Genomic DNA, 25,460 nt, shown 5'->3' with positions numbered 1-25,460 from the left:
CTTTGTCACCTTCTCGATCTCCATCTTAAAAGGCCAAACGGCCTATTGGCCAATCCGTTGGCTTGTCTGGCCAGCCCACCCACATAAGACGGGCTAGATGGCAGGGACAAAATCATTTACTTTATTATTATCATAATTTATTCACCTAGTTCAATGATATATGCACAATATATTTTATAACAATTTACGTAACACATGTTAAAAAGAATGGATATTTTTATAAAATGATATTAATTTTATAAAATATTTTATAAAAATATCTCTCTTTTTAAATATTGTTACGTAAAATGTTGTAAAATATGATATTTTATCATTTTCCTCATAGAATTCACATAACATACCACATGGTTTCCTCACCTAATGCCACGCCATACATCTGACATCTGTCAACTGGAGACAGCACAAAGTACGTACCTTCCATCCAAAATAGAAGAAATAACGGAATTTTAATTAAGAAAAAAAAAACGAATACACGCAAAATACACACATCGTGTCTCTCAAAAGGCTTGACTTGGTTAGAAGGAGGATAGTATATTGACCTCTCAAAATGAAGACCCTTCTTTACCGTTTGGAGTGGAAGTACGTTGTTGGAGAGAGAACTGAAAGCAATCGAGGACCTCCAACACCGTCCGCGTCCATATGTCCCTCGAAGAAGAAGATCCACGGTTCTTCCCATGGACCTTCTCCTCCTCCTTCTAGGGTCTCCTTGTCTTCTTCCCAACCACCTTGCCCCAGCAACGTCATAGTTCCTTCGTATCCATCCACTGATCCTTTGAAAGTCACTGATTAATATACACGCATATATGTTGGTGTAGGTAACATGATTGCGTGCAACAATGCGTTGGTTGCCTAGCATTTCGTTCTCATCCTCCTCCGGCTCTCAATCCTCGTCGTCCTCGCTCAAATCCCGTGGCGGTGAATCGCCTAGCGGGAGGATTGATGACGTCTCCACCGGGTGGAGTTTCCGTCCGGTTAGGAAGCTTACGCGACAGCGGAAGCTCCGTCATATGAATGAACGCAACATCTCGGGCCCGCCCGAATCTCCGAGCAACGATGCCGATTTCTCGACCCCGCGGTTCTCTTCCACGTCAGCGTCCGCATCCTCGGCGAAGCCGCAGCCGCTTCCGCTGCCGGAATTAGGGATCTTTGGCCGCAAGGATAGGTTGAGTTCCAGCAACGTGGACTTCCAGCTCCCTTCACCGACGACTGGACCGAGCCGAGGCGTAGAGGAGCGAGATAGAGGGGGAGCGTTCTCCAACTCTCCAACTAAGAGGTAAATATTTCATCTTGATTAGATTTCTACAATCCATGTTAAACTTCGTTTTGTATCATATATATTTACTGGTTTTTTGGGTGTCAGCCCATTTTAATTGGCTAATTATTTTCTTCTTTGATTCACAATAACGTATTTGGTTAGGCATGAATCAACGAATGGTTTTTAGTTTTGTTTGGAAATATATTTCATTCTAAAATTCTCATCTCATTTGATTTTATCTCATTTCATCTCATTCTCAAACATAATTTAAATACAAAATTTTCAAACTAATCATTATAATTTTTTTAAACTTTAAAATAATAAATAAAAAATAATTTATTTTTTTCAAATCTTTAAACAAAAAATAATATCATAAAACTATATTCTAACAATATTTTAATTTTATAATTTTTTTTCAACTTTTTCGTTCATTTTTTGAAACTAAAAAAAAAAAAATACTCAACTTAGACTATCTTAAAACTATTCATAAACTATCTCATTACTATTCATAAAATTCATTAAATTTTCATCTCATTTCACTCTTCAAATAAGCCTATTCTTTTTGGTGGAGTATTTTGCTCCAGTTTCGTTTAGCAAAAATGTTACTTTCTTATGGTTGTTGTGTGAATTGGAGGTTAATCTTTATTTCAGTTTTTTGAAGACGCTATCCCATACCACATATTTTATATATTTAATTTTTTTTTAATTTTATTCTTGCTATACTATTTGAATTATTCTCCTCATTATTCATATATCATATTATTGTTATGAAAAAAAAAAAATTAAAAGATGTGTGGTGTGTGGGATGTTAAATAAAATTATTCTTGTGCATTTGGGACTTGCATATGAAGTCTCTCTCTAATAAAGCAAGCGTGAATTTTATTTCCTCGTGCAACTTTGTTGATTGGCGAACTTCAAAATTAAAGGCTCATCCTCGTGATTCCTTGTGGCCAACGTATGCTGTATGCTCTTTGCATCTTAGCAGTTGCTCTACTGGGAAAAGTTCTTTTGATCAACTTCTGAAATTTGATTCATCACGCATAGACTGATGCCTCGTTGACTTGTATTACCTTAATTTATGCTAACCTGTTACCTCTATTAAGTATTAACTATGTTCTATTATCAGCGTGTTTGTCAACCAAGATAGAGACACAAAAAAGACTACAGATCATATTGACAAGAAGTCATCTAGGAGGGAGTCTCAAAGCCTAAATGGCTCGAAAATCTCAAGAAATGGCTTCAGGATCGATGTTCCCATCAGGAGTGCTCCAACGAGTCCTTTCTCAAGTCCTGCACTCAGCCCACAAAGGCGGAGTGCAGCTGATGCATTTCCGTATTACTATTACATGATTCCTATGGGGAATCAAGCCTGGTCTGCTCCCGAGATGCCTACCTCGGAAATGATACCAGGGCTCCCTCCGCCTGCATTCTTTGATTACTCTGCATTTAGTTGTAATACATCTCCCCATCACAGTCCCGCAAGAAATCACCTACAAAACCCGAAAAGCCCAAGTGGACCTGCATCTCCATTGCATTCAAAATTATCCCACGACACCTCAATAGCACGCTTTGAAAGTGACTGTCCTGTAAATGTCCACCCATTACCTCTTCCTCCAGGTGCAACCATGCCTTCACCCTCAGCTCCCATTCCCCAGGCTATAGCTAAATCAGAGTTTGTGCCAATGAAAAGTCAATGGAAAAAAGGAAAGCTTATTGGGCGCGGTACATTTGGAAGTGTTTATGTTGCCACCAATCGGTATATATGCTCCTCATACTTCTTATGTTGATTTCTTTTTCTGCCGTATAGTCTGACCACTGTAATTCTCTTCTTGCAGGCTAACTGGAGCTTTATGTGCAATGAAGGAAGTTGAATTACTTCCTGATGACCCAAAAGCTGCAGAGTGTATCAAGCAATTGCAGCAGGTTATCCTTCAGAATTTATTGCACTACTAGTTCACCACAGAGATGCATATGGTGTAATCAGTAAAGTCTTATGGTACCTGAAATAATAAAATCCCTCTCAGCCTATACCTGATGTAATATTTCCAGAAAATGGTTTAGCTTGCATTTTTTGTTTCTTATTTGTGAACCTCGAGCTAACAAGTCAATGGGTAAGCCATGACAGTCATGGGGCAATGAATGGTTGAAATGTGTGAACGCGGTCATAGGTTACATAAGATCAAGTATGCTTAGGATAATTATTGCATGGACACAATTTGGGACCACAAAGGTTTCCATTCGTGTTAGAGTGCTTGATTTGACTGGGAATGGTGTGTGCATGTGTCTGTTTGTTCTACAGGCCTTGAGAAGTTTCCCTATGACTGAAATTATAGGTATTTTATTTTCACTAGGATTTATTTTTGCTTTTCTAGATTTTCTCAATTGTTACATTTTTTTTTCTTCTACGTGTTTCTTTTTCTCTAGGAAGGTTTTATGGCGTATGGATACCTTGGTTCTGCATAATATCAATTTTTTAATCATGTCAGGATGCCACCTTCTTTTCGTGTGTTTGCTTGCTGAACTTTTGTACTTCTAGGCATTGAGAAATTCACCTGTTGTCTGAAAATAATGTTCTTCATTTTTGCCTTTATGTGTACATTAATCGGGTGTGTTATCAATAATCCTTTTCTGTTTGGTAAATTTCATGGTTGTTCCTTCTTTGGAGAAGAAAAAGTTGCTCCTAGTTTTTGAGTTTGAAACCCTAGTGCTTTTTTTTTTTTGGGGGGGGGGGGGGGGTGGTTCTTCAATTGACTGAAATGACCTCTTACTTATGAACTGTGCATAGGACAAGCCTTTTTTACTTTCAAGTATGAAGATTATGTACTAGTTCTATATTAAGATGAGCATGCATTATAACAGAGGTTCCCTGCCCCTTGCTCTGCTGAGGGTTTCTATCAATTATGAATCTTCCTTTCCCTGTGGTTAGCATACAATGATCAGTTTGGTCCTGCAACGCTTCCACTGAGGACTACTCTCTCTCTCTCTCTCTCTCTCTCTCTCTCCCTCATTTAGGTGTGCATGAGAGCTTATCGTAGGTTTTATGCAACATAAAGGATACTCATATAAGTGTACTATTTTTTTTATTTGCATTGTTGATTTGTCTGCAAAAATGTTTTGTATAAAAGAGTACCACATACACTTTGAGGAGTCGGGAGTAGCAGTATATGGTATAGAGTCACAGACACCTTTCATTTCTTGGATTTTGTGATTAGTCGGCATAATTCTAACTTATTTTATTCATTATAGATACGAGAATGTGGTTGATATTGTGCTGTGAGATTTTTGATGTGGTTGCTTTTTTGTTGTGATCCATGTCCTGCCGTGGTAGATATGTTTCAGGAGTATGTATAGCAGTCTTCTTAGATGTTAAGCTTTAAAATTCTCAAAAAATAAATTATCACTGGTTGCAGTTGTCTATTATTGTCTACCATTGGGTTGAGGTTCTTCTACCGTTGTGGTCTCATATGCTTGGCACCACTTCTATGTTTTTTTGTTGATTCTATCATTTCTCTTTCTATGTTTATTGTTATTCCATGTGAAAGCTTCGTGCACAGTCAGTGTACCTGTGGTTTCCTCTTGTTATAATAAAATTCTTATTACTTGTTGAAGAAATTATCTTTGTGTTTATTTACTAGCTTTCTTGCTTTTACTATTGGCTTCAGGAAATCAAGGTTCTCAGCCAACTGAAGCATCTAAATATTGTGCAGTATTATGGCAGTGACATGGTGAGTATTCTCCCAGTTGCATGATTAGACATCCATCTCAACATTGTCAACTGAAATATCCTTGAATCGATTTACAGAATTAATGATATGCATGTGCAGGTTGATGACCAGTTTTATATATATCTGGAGTATGTTCATCCTGGTTCCATCAACAAATATGTTCGTGAACATTGTGGAGCCATGACAGAATCTGTCGTTCGCAATTTTACTCGCCATATTCTCAATGGTTTGGCTTACTTGCATAGCACAAAAACAATTCATAGGTACAATCACGTTTAATTTAACTTTCGAGAAAGTCGCAGCTTGCACCTGGTGTTGCAAAATCAGAAAATGGTGCTTAAGCTATGCGTTTATTCAGCGTGGGACAATTAGTCACGGGTATCATTTTCATTATGTGTGATTATAATATTCTTTTCCTTGTGCCCATAGGGACATCAAAGGGGCTAATTTGCTTGTTGATTCCTTTGGAGTTGTCAAGCTTGCTGATTTTGGTATGGCTAAACATGTGAGTTGTTTTTTTTTCCCTTTTTTATATTTTTAAATTTGCATTTAAATATTTCTTTTGTGCAATGGTTTCTCTTTCATCATAGCCAGTTTCCCTTTTCCATTTATTAGATAATAGTGCCTTATCTCCTTGAACTTTGTACAGTAACTGTTTTTTGGGCTACCATTACTTGTTCCTCTTTCCCCACACAGAAAATTTTTAGTAATTGTTGAAGAAATTTGAAAAGGCTAAAATGATATTTGTTTGCCCAACTCTATTTAAAGATTGTTCACATAGGAGTTTGTGCAACCATTTTGGTAGACTACTATCGTGAAAATTGTTTTTTTTTTTTTTTTGGCTCATGCAAATGTGCCACAACATGCTCCTATTATTTGAAAGCAGAATCCTAGTTGTATGATCCTTAGTCTGGATATTGTTCTTCTAAATATTTTAGTTTGGAAGATGTGGATTCATTCTTCAATCATTTGGGTGGATCCCAAGGTGCTTGCTTTTAAACATGTGGATCCTTTATTAGTTAATATTGCCCGTAGCTAATTAGATATGGTTGATATTGCCAGTAGATAATTAACCTTGCCATAGTAATGAGCTGAGGTTTAGAAAATTAAACATGTACATAATTTGGGACATTGTCTACACAGCTTACTGGACAAGCAGCTGATCTTTCTCTAAAGGGGAGTCCATACTGGATGGCTCCAGAGGTATCTTCTTGCTGATACATCAATTTTCCATTGACCGTATTCCTCCAATACTGACATCATTGTCCTTCTACAGCTCATGCAAGGTGTGATGCAGAGAGATTCCAGCTCCGTTCTGGCTCTTGCTGTAGATATTTGGAGTTTGGGTTGTACAATTATTGAAATGCTCACTGGAAAACCTCCTTGGAGTGAGTTTGAAGGGGTAGGCCCCTAATGTTCCTTTATTTGCTTTCCTTGTCATGAAACTTCAACTCACAGTGTTGCAATAGAAGTTGCTGTTTCTCTTGCATATATGCCATTGTATTGTAAGTTTCAGGCAAAAGAAAAATGACCTTTGGTTGTTGCTTTGCATTACTGTTATCAATAAAGACTATCCCAGAGAACTTACTGACAACTGAGCATGGTTATAATCAATCAACGTTGTTAAATCAGCTTATTTATGCAGAATGTCTATCCTTTCCCACTGATTGGATTGCAGTGTTAAAAATTGTTGGACTCAGGTTCCTGTTTGGACTGTCGTTCAATGCATGTAGATATAAATAAAGTACATCCTTCAGTTTTCCTTCTGTTGTGCTAGGCAACTGCCTCACAAACTGCTGGTGTATGAGAAATAAGTTTTGCATTTATTGTCTTGTCTGGAACCTCCATCATGCACCTGAGAAAACGAGGTATTTAAAATGAGGGTAATGGTAGAGGTGTTCTTACAAGACCAAGGCGGTTTTGGTGGATTTTTTGCTCTTCAGATTTTTTCCCGCATTTTTTTTTTTTTTATTGGCAGAAAAGACAGTTTATTTTGCATGCGTCTAATTTTATAGCAATCAATTCAGGAGTTGACTTTCTCATGTGGATTCCATGATGGAGGTGGAGAATCATGTGTATCTTAGGTTATATTGTTTCTGTTGGCATTGAAGTCTAGTTGGCTGCTTGTAGAGTTGCGAAATTGAAATGGGGTAATGAGACAACATACCGGTAGTTCTATATTGCATGTTACTACCTACATCTGTAGAGTTGGGTGACATTGCCACTCAACTGTAGATTTTGTCTGCTGCCCTGAATTTAGTGTAGTGGATGGTATATTTTTTTTCAGTTTCTTTAATTGTACACTTGCATTTCAGATCTTCCCACTCTTGTTATGTTGTATTTTTCATGGATCCAGGCTGCAGCCATGTTCAAGATTTTGAGGGATCCCCCTACCGTACCAGAAACATTGTCATCTGAGGGCAAGGATTTTCTTCGGTGCTGCTTTCAAAGAAATCCTGCAGATAGACCGTCTGCTGCCATGTTACTGGAACATCAGTTTGTGAAGAACTCGCAGCAGCTGGATGTCTCATATTGCAACACGGCATTTAATGGAAAGAACTTTATGGTAGATAAATGCCACTCCATTTGTCTTTGCTATTTTTTTTTTTTTTTATCTGTATTATATTTGCCTTACAATGACAGGATAAACTCCATAGTCCAAGAGAGCGATGTGAAGATAAATTCAGTCAGTTGCCAAGGTTCCCCAGCACACACATTGCAAAAGACAAATTGGCTTCCTAGAGGTAAGAGTTTCTGCAGCTCCTTGCAAACTGAGACCCCAAATATTAAAAAAAAAGGGAAAAATAAATAAAAGGACCATGAACTTCAATGTATTCTTTTGCATGATTGCCACTCCAGCTTTATGTACTGTTCTTTTCCTCGAGTGATACTGGCAAACAATCTCATCACCGAACTTTTGACTTACCAGTGGCATACCATTATTCTGTACACTCTAATCTTGAGGCTCCACCACACAGATGATCCCAGTTTGCAAACAGCAGTGTTAATTGTGTTACCAAAAGAGTAGTAAATTCAGATAAGCTGCAGAAAGATAAGAATTTAATGCAGCCTTTTCCTGCCATGATCTCTACTATTTCAGGGGCTCCAGAATTGTATCATAGACTTGATGAATACTCTGGTGGGGGACTCGTAGCCATAGTGTTGAGATAATAGGTTATTTGATCTGAATTCTCTTGAAGTTATAAAAGCTTCTTCCTCTTGGAAGTTTATCTTGCACGAGAATTTAGAAGCAGTTTTTGTATACTAATATCTGATTTAGAGCTTCAGAAATTAAGTCAGTTTATCATCACCCTCTTAAGGTAAATAACATAACCTCCTCTATGTACAATTAAGTCGAAAGAGGAATAATGGTACAGATATTAGAAGTGGAAATTATTGAACAGGGGATTTGATGTCAGCTGTTTTATATTTATTAGCTTTCAGCTGTTGATATTGATTTTTTGGGTCCTGGTCAATATTTTGTACTATATGTGTAAATCTTTATATGTCCAAATTGTCCATCTTTGGTCCATCTTGTGGTCTGTTTTGATGGAGGAATCGTGGTAATTTGGTAAAGAAAAAGTTATTCTTCTAGGCCATTTTGTTTGAGTTTCTATACCTAGTTTTATTGCAATGCTTTCGGTGTCTTTTTTCATTTTGATGGGTAAGAATTGAATCCCTACCTCCTTACCTCCTTTACCATTACGATGTCACGTAGTTGTTCTTGTGGTCACTACACGACTATGAATAGGGAAAATATGACTTTGGAAAGGGAAAATTTTGGATGTCAAAGGCTTTCTCATCTGTGCAATAAAATGACTGAAATAGCTAGATGCTTTATTCAAATGTTTGGTTAAAATTCAGGCAAAGGTGAACGACGAACTAATCATGACCAAAAAAGAAAAAGAAAAACTTAATAACAATCTTGGATGAATATTGAATGGTTCTCTTTGAAGGTCAACCAAGACGACATTATATAGATATAAATGTGAAAGTTTCATTGGTTTTGCCTGAGTTTCTTCTCCTCCACAAGCAGCTTGGCGAAGTAGGCAAGTGCTTCTTCATTTGTATCCTCGTCCTTGATTTCCTCAAACCTTCCAGTATCCAAATTCACTCTTGACATTGGCTTCTTCAATAGCTCCTTCCCAATCTCCACCAGCCTCTGCATATTCTCGGAGGTTGCAAGATCAAGGGATGATGCATCTCCAGTCAAGTTGTCATCCTATGATCATGTATATATGTATATTGATTAAAAACATGAAATTCATCATAAGTTTATATACTTTTGGACCTCACTCATTGAGAATTACTTCAGTCTCCAAACTAACAAACTGCTGATGTAAAAGCTGTCTGAATACGCACGTACCTGAATACGAAGGTAGTTGTTCTTACTTTCATAAGCTTGGAAGAGGGTGGACACATGGAAGTCAACCATATCAGAACTTGCATCAAAATATATATCAAGTAATGGAGTGGCGCCATTGTCATACATCCAACTAATCAAACCCCATTTGGAGGCTTTGGCTGCATTATACTTCTCTTCGTACTTGGCTGCACCCGTGCCCAACGATAGAACTAGCATGCTCTTGCACTCCTCCACTGGTTTTTTGCCATTTTTCTCAGTTTTTTGCATCAACATTTCTTTTCGAATCTGACTTATGGCCATCATCGTCTGCGGATTTAGTTTACACTTTCATAAGTATTGTCGTATAGACAGTGTATCGTTTACAAGTAGAAGTAATCTAAAAACAATCAAATCAGCAACTTACAGGATTATTTGCAGCAACCCCACCATCAATGAGATTGAAACTTCGAGTCTTTCCCTCGGCGTTCTGTGTCTCAAAGGAGTGTGCGGGGAGAAAAGTGGGTGCTGCAGAAGTGCTGATGCATACATCTGAAAGCTTAGCGTTCTTCAAATCATCCAGTTTTGCCTGACAAAACAAGAATTTATTATAACAATTAGAGACTTCAATTCTGTGACCCGAAAAATTCAAATATAATTTGAGGAACTTTAAAGGCTATATATATATATATTGAAATTAATTAGTACTGATCATCATACATCGTTGGTTGAAAAGATGACTGGCTGAAGTAACTTGATATCGAAGGTCGGTATGATGACGCTAGTTAGGGTCTGTTTCAGAGTAAGGTTGCCAAGTAGCTCGGCCGTCAATGACCGCAGATACTTACCGTCATACTTCGGTCCCATCACCGAACCAAGCAAGCTCGTCGCTGAACTCACAAAGCTTTTGTGTCTGTTGTTTCCACAAAAACAACTTTTTAAAAGAACTTGGTTTGACGTTCGTAGTGCATCAAATTGTATGTTTCCTTTTATGATCGTAATCCATCATTTTGTGGTTGATTTAGAATTTACCTGCTCTGAGGAAAAATTTTGGGACAGTGTTCTGAATAGAAGCTGGTGATGTCCTTAGCAGCATACAAGGGACGGTTGTCCTTGTTGGGAGCTGTAAGCATGGTGGTGACCAATCCACCTGTGCTTGTTCCTGCGATTATATCGAAATAGTCTGCAATTCTTGCATTGGTCCCATCCAATTCCTAAACATACAATAAATAGTAATTAAGCAAAGGAAAAGACCGAAGAAGAAGAGCTGGCTATGGCGGGTAAAGTACGTACCTGAAGCTTAGACTCAAGAAAGGCGAGGAGAATTCCTGGAATTATCCCTCTGATGCCACCACCATCAATGCTCAGCACAGTCACCATCTTCCCCTTTCCGACAACATTCGCCATTTTGATTCCGAAGAGCTTCTTGATATTGAATTTCTCCCCACCTTCACCCAGTTACTTATCTCAGCTTGGTTTTCTTACTGGTGTGAATCAAGATTCAAGTATCCCTATATGTATGGATACTATAAAATTATTAACTTCATCCTCGGATATTTATGACTACAACATGTGTGCATTAATTATTTCAATTTTGTCGGCTAATGCAACTTGGAGACACGCCTTCTTTGATTTCTTTTATGGATTTTGACATCAGTTTTCTCCCCTCAGCAAATTTCTAATTTGACATGTTAATTCAAAGAATCAAAACAACGTGTTTCATGAACAACTATATGACTATATGCTTTAATTCCCGCACTATCATATTTATGTTAATCGACCTTTTCGAAATGGAAGATGCTACTAGCTTCCTCAAAGTTATCGCTCAAAGTTATTGTTCGAGAATTTTAATTTTTTTAATTTTATTTATTTTTACTTGATGATTAAGAAAATTAGTGAAGTTGTATATTTTTTTAATGATTAAAGTTGTTAAAAAAATACTTATAAAAATGATAAAAGAAAATAACTGCAAATTTATACTGCTAGCATCACCCTAGCTTTCGAAATAGTCCAACAGTATGACCACTTACCATCATCAAACCACCTTCGATCCTATGTATATATATTATGGTCGGCATTGCTACTTTGCTTATTAAAGTCGTCAAACCAAGACTTGTCAATGACCTGCAAGCCATGTCAAGCCTTGCTAATATGCAAAAAACAAAACTGGTTTGGCGTCATTCCATTTGAGATAAGGTGCGTGAAATTAATGCTTATCTTCTAAAACCACAGCCGCCCGATCGACTTTCCATCACCAGGTTTTATGATTAAGAAAAGAAAATGAAATCAAGAATGACCAAAACAAATTATGAATAACTTTTAAAAAATAAAATAAAATAAAATAGAGCAGATTCCTGCATTATGGCTGTCACTTATGGATTCTATCATATACATCAAGTTGAGCATTTAACTTGGTTTAATTGAAAGACAATGACCTGGAAATGTACGTGAAGCCTAATCTCGTCTTGTCCGCCACACATCACACTAGCCCTACCCAATTTTACTTTCTCGTTCTCTCTTTTTCTTTTGATGGTATTGTACTCGTTGCGCTAGCTGAGGTGTTTGTGACAGTCCCTCACCCTTACTTTATTATTATATGCTTCTATCTAAAGAAAAGGGCCAAAAAAAAAAAAAGATTTTGTGTCTCTTTTCATCTCCCAAAAAACGTCATTTAGGTTGTCCCATTTAAGACATAAGATAGCGATAAAAAACTTATAAATAGTAGTAAATTTTTTTTATAAATAATAGTAAAATAATTTAAGTTAAGATATTTTATTAAATTTTGAAAAATAATAGAGAAAAACTTGAATAAAGATATTATAAAGTTAATATATTGTTAGTAAATGATTTTTTAATATAATTTTTTTTTTATAATTTGAAAAAAAAAAATTATTTTGAGTTTTGCTATATACAAGTACAGTCGTGTACTAATCTGTGTACCAATACTGATTCATTCATACTTAAAATTTAAATTAACACTGTTTTCAATAAAATTTATTTTTTGATCAATCACATCACATTGATCTATAAATTAGTACACAATTATGCTTGCAACTATATTTTTCCAAAAAGAGATAGATCGAGAGATAAAATTTTAGGATGGTTGGTGTTTGTGTTATTTGAATTTGGCTTGATGGATATTGAAATCACAACTATACAACTAATATTCTTCTTTCAAGGATTTAGCGTTCATGAGTGTCTGTCTCACACTGTGACCAGTGTAATTAAAATTAAAATTATTGGAAATGTAAAGTAAGTTGGAAATATGTAGAACTCATAAATTGGTTGTTAATTATTTTAATATTACAAACCAAAAAATAATAAAAACTGTTTTGGTCCTCATCCCATGGATATATGGAGTGAATCAAGCATTATGTAACCACGAAATCATCAGAAGTTTTTGGATTATAATTGGTATTGTGATTATCGAAATGATATATATAAATATATATATATATATATATATTTATACTTAAGATAATATCGAAATAAACGACAATTAATTACATTGTCCCTAGTGGGTTGGCGTAATTGAACACGTACATATATGTTAATTTTTTATATTTTTTTTTATTATTGCATCCGCCAAATATATTGTATTCTTATCTAAAATTTAAATAATTTTATATACAAGTTTAAGATATACAGATTTCGCACAAATTTGTAACCAAAAGAAAAATAGATCACTCCATGAAAATGTATGAAAAATTCAATTTGTTATTGTGAGATCGCTTTTTTACCAAATGCACCTTGTCCCTAGCGTTAGTACTCTTTCAATGATCAATGAGGTTGTCCCTATTATTACTATTTATAATTTTAGGATGTACAATCCTCAGATATTTCTACTAAATAATAGATAAATTTAAAATTCCATAAAAATTATTTTTTTAATAATATATTCCACTATTTTTTAAAAAAATAGATAAAACTTATACATCTTAAAATTATATATAGCATTACTCTCTATCTTTAATTCTTTACAAAATATAATACCTAAGTTATCTTTCTTCCAACCCATGATGCATGCCATTGATGCATACTTTGACGGTGAGACGGCAAGTCCAACAAAAGAGAGAAGTTGGATGGTGGGTCATATTAAGTGCTCCATCTTTCCCTTTTTTTAATTTTTTTTGGTTCATAACAAGCAATATTATGCTTAAAACAAATTATTTAAGCTTTCCAATTTTTTTTTTAAAATATATATATATATATATATATATTTAAAGACACTATATTAATAGAGATATCTCCAGGCCACTTAAATTAAACACTATTCATTTGATCATATCACTCTACTTTTCTAAGATTCTTTTGGTCTCAAAATAGATTTTAGAGTAGACATTTCAACCACCTCATGAAGGGATCTTTGCGCGAGTAGTGGTTGATGAAATGCCCAAGTACTGATCATGATGTGATAATCATGGTTGTTGAAGCATCGACGACAAATTAAAGGACGTAATTTTTCAAACTAGACATCATTCATCAGAGCCTCTTTGTACGTGTCGGCATAATAATGAATAGTCTCTAAGGCATGCCTTCACAGTATCCACACGGTTAGTCTAAAAACTAATGCTTGGTCGACGTTAGATCTGCATGCAATTATAAGATTAAGAGAGAGAGAGAGAGAGAGAGAGAGAGAGAGAGAGAGGAGAAGAAGAAAAGAAAGCAAGACGTGACGTTCGATTCACCCGACCATATGAATTTATTAAGGCTTTAACTTTGCTAGCATTGAAAACTATATTGGATGCATATCTACTGATCTGGATGATAGAATGCATAATTCCTTTGTAAACATTATCAATCTTAATTTGCGTTCTATTTATTCAAAAAAGAAAGAAAAAAACAGGACTTATACAAATCTTGCGGGTTTGATTACAACGGATAGGTTTTGGGAGGAATCAATTGAGTTAATACCTCTCATTTTTTATGAAATCATTTTCTTTTCTCTACCGACTTCTCCTCCTCTTCTAATATCCAAACGAGCCTTAAGCTATACTCCTACTTCCTTTGAACCCAAATTCGAAATGGGCTGCAGGTTTGGATGTAGAGTACGTAGGACCAATTTAATTGCGTATTTCAAGGAAAATAACGATTCTCTCAATGAGGGTGAGGGTCTAAAGGCCCATATGTCTGTCTGGGTTATAGAATGGTGGATAACCATGGGGCAGCATATGGTTGTACGTACATGTGAGAAGCTGATCGACTCGAGTATCAGCCTACTGAGGTGGAACAGAAGTCTATACTGTACATTTTAATTTGTAATCTATCAGCTTGTACTAAAGGTATCTAACACACTAAATGAATGCAGGAGAGAAAATAGAGAGAATTAGTCTTGTGTGCAAGAAAGCTCCAAGATTCAGAGCTATGCATGAGAGAAAGTGTTCTTGTAATTTAATACTGTATTTGTTCTTGTTCTTCGTCAATGAAGAAAGTCTTTTTAACTGTTGGTGTCGTAGATGTAGATCACTGGAATTGAACCATGCAAAAATCTTTTTGTTTTATGCATTGATTTTACATTCTATTCAGTTCTTTAAAGTTTCTTTATAATTCTTGGCCCTTTTTGAATTGGTGAGCTTAAGATCAAAAGTTCAAGGATCACAACATCTGTATAGAGTTTTGCTACGTACAAGTAAAATTGTGTACTAATTTTCGTACTAACACTGATTCCTTCATATTCAAAATTTAAATTAGTATTATTTTCAATAAAATCTACTTTTTGACCAATTACATTAGATTGATGCACATATTAATGCGCAACTATGCTTGTAATTAGATTTTTTCATATATATATATATATATCTTAGATTTATATATTCAATTATATTTGTTGATATAATACATATTAATGTATATTTTTCGTTAAGGTCAAAGGCCCTAGCATGGACGTTGAATAGCTCATGTAGGACTCGAATGGTGATATAGTGTTGAGATGTGAAATAAAGTTCAAAGACAAATATCAATAATGGAACATGAAGACATGTTAGTGCCGACGTCCATCTATCTTTTGTAAACGAAATCTATTATATATGATATGGTGAGTATACATGCTCTCATCATAATCTCACTTTTTCCTCTATTAGAATGGTAAAAATGGAAGAGGACCGAAGTCAAAGACGATGAAGGAGATGGTAATTGCCTTGGTTGCTGCTTGTTGAAGTCTTCCTTGCCTTGGTCGTTCCAACATTTATGTTTTGTCTTTTGAGTCAATTCTTGCATTGAGTCTTGTTTTGTCAGCCAGTTTTATGTCTTCTTAGTTACAACTAACATGTTAAACGGCACTAAGGTGGTAGTCTAGTTGGCAAAGGCTAGAGAATCGTTCTTCCCTCCCTGCCCAAGGTCGCAAGTTCAAAATTGCTGGCTATAATAAACTTGTGAACTAAATTCTTGTGGGCTTTTGCATGTTGGCACTTTACAGGAGTTGCAGTGATGGGTTGCCCCTCAAGAGGTTAGTAAATATGACTCAATCCGAACATTCCGCAGTAAGTGAGTGACAGCACGATAAAGAATTCCAGCTCAGCAATGACTCACAACTCCATCTCAGCAACACATGATGACAGCAACAAAGAAAGAACTCACTCTCAAATACAAGACTCTTCTAGAAGCAATTCTTCTTGAATATTTTATTGTAATTTTCTCTAGAATATTCTTGGATTTCTGCGTGTACAATAAGGGAATATTTTCTGTTATAGCAACTCGGTATAGCTAGCTCTAGGATTCATGCACACCTCATGCTTGAGAGAAGGTATGACATTTTCGCTACTCTCAGCTCTATAAACTGAGCACACTTAAACACTCATATACAATGGAAGAAATGAATTCATCTGAAACTTAGAATTCTACATGGTATCAAGAGCCATTCGAAGACAAGCGTCTCACCATGGTTGAAGAAACTCCTCCAAAAACCCCCTTCGAACCCACCCTCTCCTTCCCTCATTCTTAATCTTTCTCACCTCATTTCCGTAAAGCTCACCAACGATAATTTCCTCTTATGGCGCACCCAAATGATACCCTACCTCAAAGGACAGCAGCTTTTTCACTACGTTGATGACTCTGTCCACCCTCCTCCTCATTTCTTACCTGATAACACAACTCTCAATCCCACTTTTGTCACCTGGTCCCAAACAGAATCTTTGGTGCCTTAATTTCCTCCCTCTTAGATAATCTAATCGCTAAAGTTGTTGGTCGCACTACTGCCCATGATGTATGGGCTACTCTGGAGAGGATCTTTAGATCCAAATCCCATGCTCGCATCATTCAGTTGTGTGATCAACTCGCTACTGTCTCAAAAGGATTGAGCTCTGTTTCTGAGTATTTCAGCAAGGTAAAACATCTATCTGACACCATGAGTGCCACGAGTAATCCCCTTTCCGACTTAGAATTCATCTCTTACCTCCTTGCTGGCCTAAATAATGACTATGATGCTTTTGTAACCTCTGTTACTACTCGCATTGAACCTCTCTCTCCAGAAGAATTATATGGCCTCCTGCTTACCCATGAAACTAGCCTTTCTCATTCTAATCACCTCCCTACTTCCACCAATTTCTCAGCCAATTATACATCAAACTCCTGTGGTCGTGGCTCCGATCGTGGTTCCCCCACTAAAGGTGGTTACCGTGGTCGTGGTTGAGGCTGTTCACCCTCAGGTCCTCCTTTATCATCTTCTCCTTCTCCTCTACCACACAACAAACCCACTTGCCAGTGGCAAGGTTGGTCATCTCGCCATTCGCTGTTACCGCTGCTTTGATCATGCTCTTCAAAGTGATCCCCCCAAAACTCTTATCGTCAACTATACAAACTCCTCTTCCTCCCCAGACATGTCTTGATATCCTGATACTGCTGCTACAAATCATATCACTTCTGACTTATCCAACCTTAACATTTAATCCTCTCCTTATGGTGGCCATGAACAAATCAGGGTTGGTGATGGCAATGCTTTGTCGATGGCACACATTGGTGACTCTGTTTTTCCTACTCCATCTACCTTTTTTCATTTAAAAAATTTATTACATGTCCTTGCTATCACTAAGAATTTAATTTCAGTTAGATAGTTTTGCATTGATAATTCTGTCTTCTTCGAGTTTCATGGTTCTCATTTTCTTGTGAAGGATTCAAAGATGGGGAATCTTCTTCTTCTTGGTCCCACAACTGATGGTCTCTATTCCTTCCCAACTCCGGTTTCCACTCCTCAAGCCTTTGTTGGTGAGCATACATCCACCTCTTAGTGGCACTCCCGTCTTGGCCACCCCACTCTACAACTAGTTCATCGCATCCTCTCTACTCACCCTCTCCCTATTTCAACTCATGACTCTTCCAACAAGTGCTCAGCATGCTGTCAAGCTAAAAGCTCTCAACAACCATTTCGCGACTCTCATTAGCATTCCACCAAGCCTTTACAACTTATATATTTTTATGTATGGGGCCCTATCCTAGATGTATCTAGAAATGGTTTTCAATACTATGTAGCATTTCTAGATGATTTTACTCGTTACACTTGGTGGTATCCTTTAATAAAAAAATCTGATGTTGTCAAAGTCTTCTTTCAATTTCAAACACACGTCGAGTTACTATTGAATTCCAAAATCATTTCTATTCAAAACGATTGGGGTGGGAAGTACCGATCTTTACATACTATTTTGCAAAACAAAGGCATTTCCCATCGATTATCATGTCTGCACACGCACCAAAAAAAGGGTACCATTGAGCCAAAATATTGACTCATTGTCGAAATAGGATTAGCTCTAATATCTCACACACCTCTCCCTTAAACTTTCTGGGCTGATGCCTTCCATTACTCCATATATCTCATCAATAGGCTTCCCACACCAATACTTCATCATAAATCACCATTCGAAAAGTTATTTTCCAAACCCTCCAATTATAATCTTCTCAAGGTATTCGGTTCTGCCTGCTGGCCTCATCTTCGGCCATACAATCGGCACAAGTTAGATCCAAGGTCAAAACAATGCTTATTTGTTAGCTACAGTGATTTCCATAAGGGGTATCGCTGCTTAGATCTTGATACTGGGCGAATTTACATTTCCAGGGATGTGGTATTTGATGAGTTTCGGTTTCCATTTGCTCAGCCCATCCATCCACAGCCCACTTATCGCAAGCCAAATTCTGTCACACTACCATCTATTCTCGAGCCTCCTCTAATTCATTCTAACTCCCAAAGGCCCACCTCAGCTCAAAGCCCATCTCACTCTCACTTAATTCCCATCAGCCCCTCTGTGCCAATTATTCCACCTTTAACAACGAATATTCCTTCTAGCCCATCATCTTCGTTGTCTTCTCTCGACACATCAAGGGCCTCATCTACATCATCTTCCTCACCCACCCTTGACTCTTCTCCACTATCCTCTGTCGAATCTTCTTCCCTATCCCTAATCATCAACAGAGCTTGTACTAACACTCTCTGTCTTGCAAATTCACTAAGGGCACCATCTTATGGCCACCTCCTCATAGTCACCTTACCACCACCACTCAAATTCCTGAAACACACACTTCCTATACTGAAGCTGCCAAACATCAGCCATGGAGGAAAGCTTATGTCTGGCGAATTTCAAGCTCTTTTGCAGACTCAAACATGGACCTTGGTTCCTTCTACTAGCATCACCAACATTGTCGGCAACAAATGGGTCTTCTACACCAAAAGGCTCTCTGATAGTTCCATCAACATATACAAAGTCCACTTGGTTGTCAAGGGCTTTCATCAATATGAAGGTATTGACTTCTCAAAAATCTTCAGTCTAGTGGTTAAACCCACTATAATTCGATTTATTTTGTCTATTACAGTTACAGAAAAATGGTGTCTTTGGCAATTTGACATTAATAATGCGTTTCTTCATGGTAATCTTCAAGAACAAGTCTATATGTGTCAACTAATTGGTTTTGTTAATCCCAATTATCCCAACTACGTGTGTCGCTTGAATAAGGCCATTTATAGTCTTAAAAAAGCACCTCGTGCCTGGTTTACAAAATTACGTAATCGGCTTAGGGAGATTGGTTTTGGTGTGTCACTTGCAGATCCATCTTTGTTTGTCTATCGACACAATTCTGTCATCATTTACATTTTGGTTTACGTTGATGACATTATTTTGACTGGTTCATGGTCTAATGCCATTTCCTTTGTTCTTAAGTCACTAAGTATGTCGTTTCCATTAAAGGATTTGGGTAGTCTTCGATATTTCTTGGGTATGAAGATTAATCAATTTTCCAGTGGTCTTCATTTATCTCAAAACAAATACATTTGTGATCTTTTAAAAAGGACAAACATGGACCTAGCTAAGCCTATGAAACCTCCCATGGCTTCTTCCACGCGTCTTTCTCTCACTAATGGTCCTGACTTTTTTTACTCAACTTTATATCGAAGCACAGTCGGCAGCTTACAATATTTGTCTATCACTAGGCCTGATGTTGCCTTTGTTGTTAGCAAAGTTGGTCAGTTCATGCATGCCCCAAAATATTCTCACTGGCAAGCTGTAAAGAGAATACTTCGGTATCTTAAACAAATTACCACTCTTGGTTTGCATATTAAGCCCTTTAGTTCTTATCATCTTCATGCCTTTACTCTTGCTGATTGGGCAAGGTGTCCTGATGATCGTTACTCAACTGATGGCTATTGTGTTTTCCTTGGCTCCAATCTCATTTCTTGGAGCTCCAAAAAGTAAAGAATAGTGACCAGATCAAGCACCGAAGCGGAATACAAAGAACTTGCCAACACAATTGTTGAATTGTTATATTGAACCCAAGGTTTCAAGTTTTATGTAATTATAAATTCACAAATGGATTTTGATGATAACAAATGAATTCAAAGAATAAATGAGTCTCAAACTCAAGTTGTCCACACAATGAAGTCAAGCACATCAAGGAACTAAGCATGAGCAAGAAGGGAATAAGTTCACATTAAAATTATAGAGTAATGTTGCAAATCTCTTAAAAATTTAAAATTAGGATTAAGGCTCAAAATTAATATTTTATCATAAAAATTAAAATATATTTTCCACATATGCATGAATATTTTAAAAATTAAATTTAAAAATTTTGAAAGATGATTGATTGTCATTTTTCACATGTGCATGTCATAATTAAATGTTTGAATTTTGAAAATATTAAAAATGATTGATTGTCATTTTTCACATGTACATATTTTATTTGAATGGTTTCAAAAGTGATTGATACTCTTTTTGACTTATGCAAAAGGTAGATGCTTTTGTTTGAAAATTTTGAAAAGTAAAGTGTGTTCATTTTGTTATATGCAAAAAGTAAAAAGATTAGGTTTGAAATTTTTGAAAAGTAAATTGTGCTCCTTTTGTCATATGCAAAAAGTAAAAAGATTAGGTTTGAAATTTTTGAAAAGTAAAGTGTGATCCTTTTATCATATGTAAAAAGTAAAAAGATTAAGTTTGAAATTTTTAAAAAGTGAATGATGTTGTTTTTGACATGTGAATCTTTTTTAATTTGAATATAAAGTCTCATATGTCTATAAATAGATCATTTGCGAGTTTCACATTTACAACACCAAGTGTAACAGCCCGCTAGAAATTCAATTGTGAAATTTCTATTAACTTTAGGAACCTGTATGAGGTTTTCACGAATCCATTAATCGTATAGGTTTTTGTCTAACTATATAGTTAGTGTTATTATTTACTATGGTATCATAAGTGTATTTTTGATTATTGGAGATAGTTAGAAGTGTCAAAATGTATTATGGTTTGTGCCATTAGACTCGGAGGATTATTTAAAGTCTTATGGCGCAATAACATTTTTTCATATTTTCGGACAAAACGTCTGTTCAAAACTGTAGATATTATTGGATAAAAAGAAATATCTTGAGGTAATTTTAGTGAATATTATTGGGTAAAAATATTTTGAGTTGATAGATATTATTAGATAAAAATATCTTAAGTTGATTTTTTTTAGATATTATTAGATAGAATATTATAAGATAATCATTTATAGATTTTTTTTGGGTAGGAGAAAACTACACTCAACTCTCAACTCCAGCCTCATCTCTTCCATATCTCATCCATAAGTATCTCCAGCCACCTCTCCCCACGAAATTATCTTCATTTACACTTTCCATTGAAAGAATATCAAACACTCTCTCTCGGACAGCTTTTAGGAGGTCTTTTGCACACCCATTTCGAAGCTAATATTGTGTAAACTATAGAAAGGTCATTCTGGGAGATAAACTGGAGAATATGTTATAATTTGGAGTTTTTGACCAAGCTAATGGATAGATATTGGTCCGAAATTTTTATGGAGTATTGTTAACATGTATATGTGACTATTGGTTGAGGATTTTTGCATGATTAAAGGTTTTGATGAAAGATTTTCTTAGATTTAGAAACTTAGAAACTGGAAGAAGAAAAACAGTTTCTGTTTTGAGAAAGTTTAACTCTTTGGTGGTCTAAACCTATTCTAATGACTTTAATAATTTTATTGGAGGATCCTAAGTATCTTATATACATGTTATATTATTATTTTGAAGATATTTGATGTTAGTTTCAAAGATATGAAATTTTATCCAAAGAGATATTCAAATAAGCCAAAGTGTGGATATTCTTGGCTAAATTTATATTTTGGTTAATTTCTAACCATGTGATCTTGAATTAGAAGCTTATATATGTTTTAGGACATCTTTTTAAACCATGTGATGGTTTGGTTTGAAGATCATATATTTATAAGTCATAGATCAAGAGATTTATCAAAACTAGTTGAAGAAAAAGTTTCTGTTTTTGGACTAAGTGTAAAACTAAAAACTCCAAATGTTATTTTGTGATTTTGGTGACTTTGGTTTGATGATTTAAAGCATGGTTCATGTTAGGATGATATTATGAATATGTTAGAAGTAAGATTTGATTTTTGAAACTTTTGGAGATGTTTTGATTTAAGGTCAAAACTTGTGATTCAAGTGCTTGGATCTTTTTACAAAAAAGTTTGGTGTTGATTATTAGCTTTTTCTAAATGGATGTTTTAAGTATGATTTTGAACTTAGGATTGGAAGATGTTTGTTGCAAAATTTTGGTTTAAGCATGAGTTTTGAAGTTGAAAGGAATTGCAACAAAAAAATCAAGGGAAATGACCTATGCATGTTTCGGCCATAGTGTGTTTTTCATAGTTATGTTTTGTTTTAAATTTTTCTGAGTTGATATTTAAGTTTAGGACAAAATTTACATGAGGAATGTAAATTTTGGAAACTTTTGGTGTTAGTATGCAAAATCCTTAAGTTATGGGTAAAACGGTCATTTTCCCACATGTAGAGAGTAAAATAAAAATCTTACTCTTGAAGTTAGTATTTTCCATATTTCAAATTATTAGTGATTTAGTTCTAAATTTTAGAATCACTAATTACAGTTACTCGTGATCGCACTTGAAGTTTTATAAGAAAAGCGGAGATCGAGGTAAGTTAGCTTTTAACTTACTAGCAGTCTACTGTGTATGTGTGCTAAGTAAAAGAACTACAGTGTATGTATGTATGTATGTTATCATATGTGTCATGCCATGTCAAGTTATCATGTAATTGTCTATTATACAGAATTTATTCTGTCATCAATTTTTATCTGTTACATAATATATTCTGTTATGTATTACTGTACATTACAAGTACGTCATGCTAAGTATGTCATCTATTACATGTAAGTCAAGTCATGTAATATTCACTGTTGCAAGTATGTCATGTTAAATATGTTGTCTATTATATGTTATGCCATGTTACGAAATGTTTCTATCTCAAGTTGGTCATGTATTCTAAGTTATGTTCAAGTCACGTTATGTTACGTCAGGACTTCAGTCCTTTCGTATTCCAGTCACATTTCATCTTGAGTACATTATGATGTGTAGAATACATGGGGCCACAACAACTGTGGAGTATGTATTTAACTACAATTGTGATGCGTAAAATACATGGGGCCACAACAACTGTGGAGTATGTATTTTTCATGTTAAGTCAAGTTTTTGTAGAATACATGGGGCCACAACAACTGTGGAGTATGTATTTTTAATGTTAAGTCAAGTTTGTGTAGAATACATGGGGCCACAACAACTGTGGAGTATGTATTTAACTACAATTGTGATGCGTAAAATACATGGGGCCACAACAACTGTGGAGTATGTATTTTTCATGTTAAGTCAAGTTTGTGTAGAATACATGGGGCCACAACAACTGTGGAGTATGTATTTTTAATGTTAAGTCAAGTTTGTGTAGAATACATGGGGCCACAACAATTGTGGAGTATGTATTTACATGTAGAATACATGGGGCCACAACAACTGTGGAGTATGTATTTTTCATGTTAATTCAAGTTTCAGAGCAAGTTCATGCTAAGTCAAGTTCAGTTCATGATTCAATTTAAGCTATGTCAATTATGCTATATTGTACGCTAAGTTATGCTTTAATTACTTATGAATTTGATTATGCATTTATGCTTTTACTGTCATACATGCATCATTAGTATGTATGGAAGTTTTTTGTTAACTTGCTGAGATTTGTAATCAAATCTCACTGTGGTAGTCCCAACTACCATTGCCCCCGAATGGTAGATCTTGTTACAGGACCTGAAGGAGGATCAGGAGCTGACCAATTAGACACAGTCGACTGAACGACGGTGCGTCGTTAATGTTAATATAGTAGTTAAATTACTACTTGTACGATGGAGTTGCATCTCCAGTACTATTGGATCATAACTATTTTGGAATAGTGCTGTGATCTTAGTTATTCAATGGATCTTTATGTATGAAGTATGTTTCAAGTATTGGGATATTTTCAGTTTGGTGCATAGTATTGCTAAAGAAAAAAATTATCCGCTGCGAATATTGCATAATGTTAGATGCATGTTAGGATTATTGCATCTTATATGTCATGAACGGGGGCAGGTAACCTTGTGTTGCATGTCTCGACGCTTCAAATGTCCGTCCGATCCCAAACGGAATTTGGGGGCGTCACACCAAGAGTATATAATATTTATTCAAAACTTTCATTCTCTCTTTTCTAAGTATTGAGCCTTAACCCTTGTTCATTTTGAGAGATATAGTTTGCAATGTATTGTTCTTATTTCACTCATTGAAGAGTATTTTCTGATAACCTACCCACTATCAACTTTTGTATCAGTAAAATTGTGTGTATAACTCTTGTATGTGTAGAAAGTGTTTTACATAAGGAATAGTTGAATCACCACGTGTAAGGTGATTGCAAGTGTAGAGAGTGTTCTACACGGATCCTTTGTAGTGGTGTTGTTCAAAAGTGTAATAGGTTTCTATCTTTACTTGAAGGAGGTTGAATAGTGAATTTGAGGATCCTCAAAGGGTAGCTTGAGTTTGCTTTTCTCTTACCCTTATTATTTATATTTACTGTTGCTTTATATTTTATATTGTGTATTTGATTTATAATTGTTAATTTTTTTAAAATATAACCCAATTCACCCCCCTCTTGTGTTAGTCATCTGGGCAACACAATCGCTGCTCAAGGATCTTGCTATGTTTCTTCCTTAACCTCCCACCTTATGGTGTAACAATTTGGGTGCTACTTATCTGTCAGCCAACCCGATTCTCCATTCACATACCTAACACATGGAAATTGATTTCCATTTTGTTAGAGATCTGGTTTCCATAAAGACGTTGCATGTGACTTTCATTTCTTCTCATAATCAGCTTGTCGATGTACTTACCAAGCCTCTATCTTCATCTCGATTCTTGACATTATGATCGAGTCTCACCATGGTCCCCATGTTGGACTCGCAGGAGGGTGACAGCACGATATAGAATTCCAACTCATTAGTGATTCCCAACTCCATCTCAGCAACACACGATGACAACAAGAAAGAAAGAACTCACTCTCAAATACACAACTCATCTAGAAGCAATTATTCTTAAAGATTTTATTATAATTTTCTCTAAAATATTTTTGGATTTGTTCTTGTACAATAGGGGAATATTTTCTATTATATCAGCTCGGTACAGCTAGCTCTAGGATTCATGCACACCTCATGCTTGAGAGAAGGTCTGCATTTTTGTTACTCTCAAGTCTCAAATCTATAAATTGAGCACACTGTAAACACTCTTATACAACGGCAGAAATGAATTCATCTAAAACTTAGAATTCTACAGTGAGGACCTTATAGTCATGCCCAGAGAGAAA

At 35.7% G+C, this 25,460-nt stretch overlaps 2 protein-coding genes across 6 annotated transcripts; one reads left to right on the top strand and one right to left on the bottom strand.

The window, feature by feature from the left end:
• Nucleotides 1-513: 513 nt before the first annotated feature.
• Nucleotides 514-8,579, top strand: LOC122296459 (mitogen-activated protein kinase kinase kinase 5-like). 5 transcript variants are annotated; one of them, XM_043106213.1, is made up of 12 exons: nt 514-665; nt 816-1,273; nt 2,382-3,011; nt 3,091-3,178; nt 4,918-4,980; nt 5,080-5,243; nt 5,410-5,485; nt 6,124-6,183; nt 6,257-6,382; nt 7,337-7,546; nt 7,624-7,724; nt 8,081-8,579. In XM_043106213.1, the coding sequence occupies exons 2-11, from the start codon at nt 837-839 to the stop codon at nt 7,720-7,722; spliced, it is 1,953 nt and encodes a 650-aa protein (XP_042962147.1). In that variant the 5' UTR covers nt 514-665; nt 816-836; the 3' UTR covers nt 7,723-7,724; nt 8,081-8,579. The 5 variants fall into 5 exon arrangements, 3 of the variants coding, with proteins under 3 accessions (XP_042962147.1, XP_042962134.1, XP_042962138.1); XR_006238566.1 differs by having other exon boundaries at nt 515-1,273; nt 7,638-7,724; XR_006238567.1 differs by having other exon boundaries at nt 515-1,273; nt 7,638-7,724; nt 7,840-8,579.
• A 217-nt stretch (nt 8,580-8,796) lies between these two features.
• LOC122296477 (patatin-like protein 2) lies at nt 8,797-10,960 on the bottom strand. The gene is made up of 6 exons (XM_043106233.1): nt 10,616-10,960; nt 10,355-10,536; nt 10,043-10,235; nt 9,750-9,911; nt 9,347-9,652; nt 8,797-9,202 (listed from the first exon to the last, which is right to left on the bottom strand). The coding sequence occupies exons 1-6, from the start codon at nt 10,727-10,729 to the stop codon at nt 8,978-8,980; spliced, it is 1,182 nt and encodes a 393-aa protein (XP_042962167.1). The 5' UTR covers nt 10,730-10,960; the 3' UTR covers nt 8,797-8,977.
• Nucleotides 10,961-25,460: the final 14,500 nt, after the last annotated feature.

Source organism: Carya illinoinensis, chromosome 2, assembly GCF_018687715.1.
Source record: "Carya illinoinensis cultivar Pawnee chromosome 2, C.illinoinensisPawnee_v1, whole genome shotgun sequence".
NCBI lineage: Eukaryota > Viridiplantae > Streptophyta > Magnoliopsida > Fagales > Juglandaceae > Carya > Carya illinoinensis.
This window is presented reverse-complemented; position numbering and strand designations above follow the sequence as displayed.

Excerpts from the sequence above, each read along its gene's own strand:
- LOC122296477 (XM_043106233.1), bottom strand. The coding sequence starts at position 10,729 with ATGGCGAATGTTGTCGGAAAGGGGAAGATGGTGACTGTGCTGAGCATT. Across the intron at positions 10,236-10,354 it reads AAAATTTTTCCTCAGAGCAG|ACACAAAAGCTTTGTGAGTT; the intron begins GTAAATTCTAAA and ends TGGAAACAACAG. Across the intron at positions 9,203-9,346 it reads ACAACTACCTTCGTATTCAG|GATGACAACTTGACTGGAGA; the intron begins GTACGTGCGTAT and ends ACATGATCATAG.
- LOC122296459 (XM_043106213.1), top strand. The coding sequence starts at position 837 with ATGCGTTGGTTGCCTAGCATTTCGTTCTCATCCTCCTCCGGCTCTCAA. Across the intron at positions 6,184-6,256 it reads CATACTGGATGGCTCCAGAG|CTCATGCAAGGTGTGATGCA; the intron begins GTATCTTCTTGC and ends GTCCTTCTACAG. Across the intron at positions 7,547-7,623 it reads TTAATGGAAAGAACTTTATG|GATAAACTCCATAGTCCAAG; the intron begins GTAGATAAATGC and ends TTACAATGACAG.